Raw genomic sequence first — 8989 nt, 5'->3', positions numbered from 1 at the left:
TCAGAAAGTATTCCGACAACCAATACTTTTTTGATGTCCTGTACATAAAAGTGCAATGGAGCCGGCTGACTGTTTGGCATTTACAATATGTACAAGATTTATTTATTAAAATATTTTTTTTTTTAAAAATCCAGGATGCATTGCAAGTACAGACGTTCATCTGCTGATAAAAAGAAGAGCAACCACCTTTATCAAGTATTTTACAAATACTCAAGTTTTTTTTTTTTTTTTTACTGGGATTTTATTCATCCAAGAGTGGACTTCTTTCATCCATATGTTGCGTCTTCTCGGGAAGCCTAAAACACAAAACAAAAACACAGACCGGCAAAACAAGGTTTTATTTCTGAGGGTTTAATGCGGTTGGCAGTATTTCCTAAAATACTTTAAACTTCAAGTCCACAAGTCGGAATGTGCTTGACTTTTGTGGGAGAGAACAGAAGGGAGAAGAAATTAAAGATGGGAGGAAATGCAAGGAAGAAGGATGGGAAGAGAAGGAACAAAGATGATTAGAGGAACGAAGAATGGAACGAGGATAGTTGCTATGAAATGAAAAAAAAAAGGGGAGTGAGGAAGGAGAGAAGTGCAGATGAAAGAATCCAGGGAGGGTTCAGGAAGCAGGGAAGAAAGATTGAAAGGATGGATTGAGAAGAAGGAAGGGAACAAGGATACGATTCAACGAGGGCAAGAAGCAAGTCAGGGTGGATGACATGAAAGGAAGGAGGATCTCTCAACTTGCAATGCTTGAAACCATTAATCATTTCAATTACATGAAAATGCTAAATATACAGTACATTTCAAAAAATAACGTGCGCAATTTCGGCACATTGTGTACAAATGTAGAAGCGGGTTGTTTACCTTTGCGAGCTTGCCGGATGCGAGAAGTAGTAGAGCGCCAGCAGGAAAGCCTGACAACACATCACGTCATCAACCAAAGGGGGAAGTCATTTTAGGCACCTTCAATTTAGCTCCCTAAATACAGCTTTGGAATTCCTCAGGCAAGTGCACTCAAGGTCTACTCAACTCCAAAGGGAGGGGCTGTTAAAAAAAAAAAAAACTCAAGACAGATTCAACTTACTCCTAGGAAGGCCAAGCCTCCTTGGAAGGCGGCTGCCCACTCGAAGCTCAGCCGCTGTGTGATGACGCCGCCCATGGTGGGCCCGTAAAACATCCTGGAAACGGGGCACAAGCACATTTCTGGATGTTTTTTTGATCAGACCTGACAAAACAGGCTTCTGTGTACACTGAAACCTCGCATACTGAAACCTCGCATATTTTTGCCAATCGTGTGGATTTTAATGCTTTTTAATGACATCTCAGATTTTTCTTTTTCCATTGCCCAGACCCGGCTGATTTCCTGGCTAAACAGGCAGCTGTATAAAATTGAAGCTTTATGAGGTTTGCCATGATGTGGATTTTTAAATTCGGACGTTGAACTCAGTTTGGTGTGTCGTCACTGCTTCGCCACCACTGATTCCGTGTCAATCAGACTCGGCCAGTTTGCTGGCTGCTGTATGAATTAAAAGCAAAGAAAATTAGCCAATCATGTGGACATTTAACACTGACACGTTGCTTTCCCATCATGGACAGACCCGACTAGTTTACTTGCTATAAGATAAGAAAACCTTTATTAGTCTCGCAATGGAGAAATTCCCAATTCACAGCAGCAAAGTTATGATAGGAAGAAGTAGAACAACAAAATATAGGAGCTGCTGGAAAGGCAGCCACTCTCGCGGCGCCATTTTGAAGTCAAAATAACAAAAATAACACAACACATAGGACACAGACAGTCGTGCAATCTTCACCATTTTTCTGCATACACTTTTTTGTCTGAAGCAGTTCTAGATGAAAGAGGAGAGGATCAAAGTGTCCTTTCACCAGTGGATCAGAGACGTCATGCTGAAAATGTGCACACGTCTGCTACAAGCTAAGTTTTGAAAGCAAACACGAAGCTGTAACGTCCATTGAAGAAAAGAGATTAGTTCACTTCTCCTGTCCCACGTAATCCGCTTCAAACTCCAAGCCGCGACTCCCAGTTCCAAATCCGCATCGGCGCTCCGCGCTAACGCTCCTTTCTTCTCATCGTCGGCTCCTCAAGCCTTACATCCATCCAGCCGCAGACCGTTCAACAGCACCGATCTCTCCGCTGAACAAAGCGGGGCTGTGAAAAATGCTGCCCATTACAGGCGCAAGACACAAGCGCCCCGGGACTGTCCAGCAAGGACAGTCAAATGGCGCCGACATTCCTCCCAGGCAAAAACAGTGCTGGTATACCCATGCTGCCGAGAAGGCGCAACCACCAAGCACAGAGTCTCCTCCTTGATGAATGTCGTGTCCAAAAAATGCTGAAAAAAGTCCACATCAGGTCCACACGACGTAACAACAAACACAAAGTGACAAAACAAACACAAAAACATCCAAAAAAGCAAGGCTCATGAGAGCACTTGCTGACGACTGCCTACTCGGGCGCCATCTTGACTTCAAAGACTATATGGACTGTTGTGTAAATTGAAGCCTTTAATGGCCTGATTTCAAACTCGATTGATCTGATCCGATTAGTTTACGGGCCAATCAGGCTCCTGGTTCTGTATAAATGGAACACATGATGAATTTTGACGATCATATGGATTGTTCGTGCTCCCACATCATGATTGCGCAATTGCACTCCACCTTACATCTTTCTACCTCTAATGATCAAACCCGACTAGTTTGCCAATTCTTTCATAATTTGAAGCCTTACGATTTTTACCCGTCATGTATTATTTTTTTCCAAGCTCTGCACCTTGCGTTACTGATTTCCCAATCGACCCGATTCCTTGTACTAGACTCACCCCATAGACCAAACGGCTCCGAATAAGCCCGACACCATTCCGAGAGTGCTCAGTCCCTCCTCAAAACCGTTGTCACTGCAAGAGAGAAGGAATGGGGCAATCAAAGAATGACCTTCCTCAACCTTGGCAGTGTAAAACCGTGAAAACGATGCCCCGGCCACTGACTAGGCGCACTTGATGACCTCTGGGAAGATGGGGATAGCGGTCATGGCCAGGGAAAAACCGATGACTCCCAGCATGATGACCAGCAGCCATAGTTGCCTGAGGACAGAGATGGAGAACTCAACTCCCACACAGACACTTGCGTTTTATTATCAATAGAGGTGAATAAAAGTAAATCGAACATCATACGATATTTGTAATATTTGCACCGCGAGTACAAATAAATGAGGAAAAGAAAACAAAGTCGAGAATAAAAACATGACGCGCATTGATTTTTGTCGAACAGCCGGTTGTCATAATTTAAGAAGCTTAAGGGGCAAGCTGGGTTTTGCATAATCTTGTTTGGCAGCGGGCTCGTGGACCTCCTTTGTGCGTTTGGTATGCTAATCAGATCAAGTCGGTGGATGAGGTCAAACTACGGTTGTTAACAATGCGAGTAAAGCTAGCGTTTATTGATTTATTTTTTATTTTGTTTTGATAAATCATTTCGATCAAAAGTCAGTTATCAATAGGGATGTGTCGATCACATTATTTATTTTTTGCATCCGAGTCATTTGTTTTTTAGGATCTGCGATAACCGAGTCTCGATCCAATACCTCGGCAATGCATTACGAAGAAGAGGGAAAAACAAAAATCGTAATTTTGTAAAAGAAATTCACAATACGGTCAAATTTTGTATGGCTGTAAGTCGGCAGTGGTTCAAACTAAGTAAACCAATAAAATATTCTTTCTTCACTTTAAAAATTTAGCGAATTCAAAAATCGGATCTTTTTCCAGCCGATCCCAATCAGTTGAAAAATCAGGCGATTGGCTCTGATTTCTGATCACGTGATCGGATAGGGACGAATTAGTAAAAATAGATGACAAATGAAAAAGAGAAAACATTGCTAAAAAATGTGACGTTTATCGATTTTGTCTAACAGCAACTTGTTTTCATAATTTAAGAACCAAAAGAGTCCAAGTGGATTTTGCGTAATCTTTTTTAGCAGCGGACTTGTGACCTCCTTTGTGGCTATCTTTATTTTTGCCATGTCCACAGTTGCTAGCGGCAGGTTGGAGACGACCGCAGTGCCTTCTTGACATACGATGACTGTAATGTACTTTAGTCTGGAGTTAGCCAATCCTCCTTTTAACATGTCCAGTTGGGTCAAAATGCTGCTCCTCGCCTCCTCACCGCAGAACATAAATGGGACTTCCACTTTCTGCCTCTGCATTTTGGAATTCATTTTGATTGCTTGGTTTGGAGTTTGATCTCTTAGTTCCAGCTGCGATTGTTGCATGAAGAGAGTTGCGTTTCGGCAACTACCTCGGTATGTGAAGGAAAGGGACGGGCCCCAGCAAGAGGAAGCCGCCCGCCGTGGCGACGCCTCCTATCACCATGAACCAGCTCCTGGACGCCTAAAGATGACGGATGCATGCTTAAAACAAAGACTTACGAGAAAAGATGGCTTTCGATACTCACGGGGTATTTATCGGTGAAGAAGCCCATCAGCGGGGAGCCCAGTGAGTACGGGAAGGACAGACCTAGCATGATCAGGCCCACATAGCCGGTGGACAGGTGGAACTGTTCCACGGCGTACAGCGACAACGTGGCGTCCAGGAAGCCCAGACCCGAGCTCAGGGTGAAGATGACGTAGCAGAGCAGGAGGATTTTCAGGTTTTTGAGAAGTTTCAAGAAGGAGGTCTTTGAGGAAACGGCGTCTGAGAAGTGGCAGGCAGTTAGGACTCCCTATTGAACAGACGCAACAGGTTTGCTGACTAAACAGGTTGCTGTCCAAATCGAAGGCTTATGATTTTAGTCGATCGAGTGGATTTCTAACATTCTCCCATCATCCACATTTTCCCACCGCGGATTCCCTGCTGATCAGGCCCGACGACTTTGCTGCATAGACAGGCCGCGGTCTCAATGGAAGCCTTACGCTATATCACTGCTTCCCGACCACCTGAGCCCATGTTGATCAGACCCAACTAGTTTGCTGGCCAAACCAAAAAAAAAAAAAGGAAAGGAAAAAGAAGTGTAACATGTGATCAAATGAAGTATTATACCGATGGAGGGAAGGATGTAGATGTTGAGCGGCACCATAATTAACAGGAAACAGCCGAGCACCATGAAGGGAACCTCGTATCCAAAGGACTGGTAGAACCAGCCTCCAACCGGCGGCCCCAGGATGAGGCCCAAGCCCGTAAACACTTCCAGACTTCCCTGCAAAGAAAAGAGCAAAACAAATCAATACAAAAAGATCTTAAATGTACACACTCTTGGATTTGATAACGGAAACAAAAAAAAAAAGAAGGCATTTAAATGAACACATTTTAGGGAAGTAAATGGCTGAAGGAATGCATGCAACATATTTGCAGGATTCCGGCCAACTTGAATGCGCGGCGAGGCGCTGCTGACTGTGGCGTATTCATTCGCATACTTCTCGCACATGAGCTCATTTTCCACATGACCACTCGGACAGGACACAATGGAGAATATAAAGCGTCAAGAAAAGGGTAAAGATCAGACCCGGTGGCTGCGTCCAACTCAACTGCCCCTGCCGGCTTCAGCTTGATGATTTTATGGCGCCATGTTGTCGCAAATAAAACACTTTGTAGCGACCTTTAAACACGCCGTGACCGATACGTTTGATCACTTCACCTTTCCGACAAGCTGATTGGCAACAGCGCTTCCGCTTACAAGGTGTGTCGAGACTCACCGTAAAGACAAGAACCAGAACGCTAGCTCGTTGGCTAAATCGGGTTGCGGGTGAACTTGAAGCCTCGCGAAGGTTTTTAACCATTTTTTTTATTTTTTAATACTCTTACGTCCCAATTTATTGGACAGCCGTTGCTTACCAATCACAGATTCCCGATTGATCAGACCCAACTAGTTCGCGCCTCACAGAGTAATGCTAACATGCGTCCCGCTCGCGAGGGTCTCCTAAGGCTGCTGTCATCGGGGAATGTGACGGCAAAAGTTAGTGCTCGTGATCGCGCAGCGTAAACAACATGCCAGATGCAGACAAAGAGCCGCCCACACTCACCAAAACAGTCGCCACATTGTTTGGGAATACTTTTGCCGAGAGCGCAAAGGAAGAGGTCATGGCGGCGGCGAAGCCAACCGCATCCACAGACCTCACGATGATGCACAAGGCGATAAAAACCGTACCGGCGGGGACTCGGTCCAGCAGCCTGCCAAGAGAAATCAATCGCAAAATAAGATAGTGGTTCTCAAAATGGGCTCTGGGGAACGCCGAAGGTCTGGGAGACTGCAAAATTTGGAATACATTTTGTAAATGTAAAAATTTCTTTTTTTTTATTCCGAGAGCATTGAGAGATGCATGCCGTAGTTACGTTTGATTGATTAGAACCGTGAGGATTTTGAAGAGGTCCGCCCGGGAAAACTAAAAACCTCCCTGGACCCTAATTTGGAGAACCCTCGTTTGAAACGGATCTGAATTGCCATGGTCACCCAAAGAGAATGGTGCAGCCCGACGACACGAAGAGGCCCAGGATCAGCATCATTTTTGCGCCGATTTGAACAATCTGAGAGAGAATGGGGGGCGCGGGGGGGACACATTAAGTTTGCCTCCAATCACATGCATTACATGCGTCGGGCAGAGGGATACTGTACTTACATATCGGCCCAGGATCAAGGAGCCAATCAAATTGCTCACGGCGTAGCAGCCAAATATGACGCCAACCATTGTCTGAGATGCACCTTTCTTTTCTGCCTGGGCGCAAAACAAACATTCATTCCAATATCAAAACTCATTCAAATGAATTCCAAAAAGGATTCGGTGTGAAATGTATCGTTGTTTTAAGCAATTTGTACTTGGAACTGAACAATGCTACACACCAAATTAAGGCTGAACAATCCGTCCAATTCAACGTCGTAGAATGCCATTTTCAAATTGCAACTCTATGTATGGGTGTGTGTGTGTGTGTGTGTGTGTACGCACGCACGCACACACACACACACACACATTTTTTACAAACTTAACTTTTTTTCATGATTGAATTACTTTTTTAATTTAATTACTAAATATAACATTTTCCAATCGTACCTCACTTATCGCTTCCCCTCGACAATGTGATGCATTTATTTTTTGTGTCATAAATATCTGAATTTATCTCAAATCCAAAAATATACAACCTTCTACTGATACGATTGCAACTTCAACTGGACAGTGTCATTCAGGACAGCAGGTCAACCTAAACTAAAGAGAGAAGCGAGCCTTAACCCTCCCTAGGACCCCATAGAGCATAGGTGTCAAACTCAGGTCCTGGAGGGCCGCTGCCCTGCATGTTTTCCAAGTCTCCCTGTTGCAACACACCTGATTCAAATGATCAGATCATCAGCAAGCTCTGCGCAAGCCTGACATTGAACCTGTTCATTTGAATCAGGTGTGTGGCAACAGGGAGACTTGGAAAACATGCAGGACAGCAGCCCTCCAGGACCTGAGTTTGACACCTATGCCATAGAGATTAAGAAAGTTTTTCTGCACAACGTGTACCTCGATGGGGAAGAAGGGTCCCAGGATGGAGTAGCAGATCATGGAGCTGAAATTGACGGACGCCATGGATATCAAGGTCAGGGTCTGCTGCCTTGTCATCCTTGCCGAAGGCTCCCTCAATTCCTCTTTTTTTTTTTTTTTTTTTGAGGTTTTCAAAGAAAATATAAAAAAGTTATGTCTTGTCTATTCAGGCTCCAGGACTATCTTATGACAATAACCGGTCAGGAAAATAAATCATATTCCAGAATTTCTAATTTACCAAAATTAGTCGATTCAGCCAACTAATCGATGACCAAATTAAGTAACAATGTTCATCTAAGAACTAGACTTAAAATATACAGTCTGCTGTATTTTTAACGTATGCGCATTCAAGAGCTGCTAGAAAATGCAGACAAAAAAAAAAAACTTCAATGAAGCACAGTAAACCGAATAACTCCACGATTCCACCAGATAGCGCAAAAGTAACGTGGGGGTTAAATTCCAGTGAACCGGCAACCCTGTCAAAATGTTCGAATGGGCGGTCCTAAACTATACTAAATTAGCTCACGTTTCAGCTCATAGAGGTGCTGGCTAGTAAGAAATCTGCTATAAAATTAGCTACATACAATTTGATCATTTGCTGAACATTGAAACCACAAACTGTGAACCGCAATATCGCGAGGGACGCGCGGACCGACATTTCTTCAGCCCGACCATAAAAACAGCGAGTAGGTGAGTTTTTTTTCTGTGAAAACCAGTGCACAAGTTCGAAACAAATATCAGTGGATATGCAAACGCTAAGCCGTGAATATACAGGGATTTATATAAAACCCCTTTTTGTTCTCACAATACAAGAATGTGTGTACGAATTCCAAAGTGCGGACAATTAAAGACGTTGAAACAGGAAAGCCGGATCGGCTCCCCCAACCTCGAGTGTGCGCGGTGCACATAATCACAATTGCCCCGTGTTGCCCCTTATTAAAAGTCAAACTAACAGACCTTGTGGCTGAAGGTCCGCTTCTACTTCGGCGTCCATTTTCGTTCTTTTGTGAACGATTCCTTGCGGGTTGCTGTCCAAGTGTTGCGATATTCAAAAAGTTAAATATTCAAAAAACAAAAGGGACTGGCTGACATGAACAAGCAGACGCGCCCACGTTCACTTGCTTCCCTTCTTTTTCCCGATTTAAGACAGCACAGACTCAGCGGCTGCTTCCTGGAGCGCCTTCAAACTAAAAGCGAGGGAGTGATTTCAAATTAGAGGTGTCATTTCCAGTCCGTTGGTTTCAACTCAAAGGTCTTTTGGGATGACAGTTGTAATTTGTGCTGGAGTTTTTCTTTTTCTTTTTGGGAGGTTAGGGAGTATATTTTTGACTGATGAACTATTTGAAGTTTAAGTCTCAATAGGATGTTAATTTTGTGTAATGTAGTGGTAACATATAATTATTAGTTAATTTAAATAAAATTATGCATTTAAAGAATGGACTATGACAGTTAATAAATTCAACAAAGGATCAGTTTTTA

At 43.7% G+C, this 8989-nt stretch overlaps 1 protein-coding gene across 4 annotated transcripts; it reads right to left on the bottom strand.

Moving 5' to 3' along the window:
* Positions 1–92: 92 nt before the first annotated feature.
* slc18b1 (solute carrier family 18 member B1) lies at positions 93–8636 on the bottom strand. Of its 4 annotated transcripts, XM_086127231.1 has the most exons (13): positions 8468–8636; positions 7490–7614; positions 6611–6706; positions 6445–6518; positions 6017–6164; positions 5037–5193; positions 4453–4691; positions 4297–4388; positions 2994–3089; positions 2829–2903; positions 1076–1169; positions 856–905; positions 93–296 (listed from the first exon to the last, which is right to left on the bottom strand). In XM_086127231.1, the coding sequence occupies exons 1-13, from the start codon at positions 8502–8504 to the stop codon at positions 242–244; spliced, it is 1338 nt and encodes a 445-aa protein (XP_085983357.1). In that variant the 5' UTR covers positions 8505–8636; the 3' UTR covers positions 93–241. The 4 variants fall into 4 exon arrangements, with proteins under 4 accessions (XP_085983357.1, XP_085983358.1, XP_085983359.1 ...); XM_086127232.1 differs by lacking the exons at positions 93–296; positions 856–905; positions 1076–1169 and adding an exon at positions 1176–2342; XM_086127233.1 differs by lacking the exons at positions 93–296; positions 856–905; positions 1076–1169 and adding an exon at positions 1176–2158.
* Positions 8637–8989: the final 353 nt, after the last annotated feature.

The sequence above is a fragment of the Hippocampus guttulatus genome, chromosome 13, assembly GCF_054856545.1.
Source record: "Hippocampus guttulatus isolate MCC_2025c chromosome 13, RoL_Hgut_1.0, whole genome shotgun sequence".
NCBI classification, from domain to species: domain Eukaryota; kingdom Metazoa; phylum Chordata; class Actinopteri; order Syngnathiformes; family Syngnathidae; genus Hippocampus; species Hippocampus guttulatus.
This window is presented reverse-complemented; position numbering and strand designations above follow the sequence as displayed.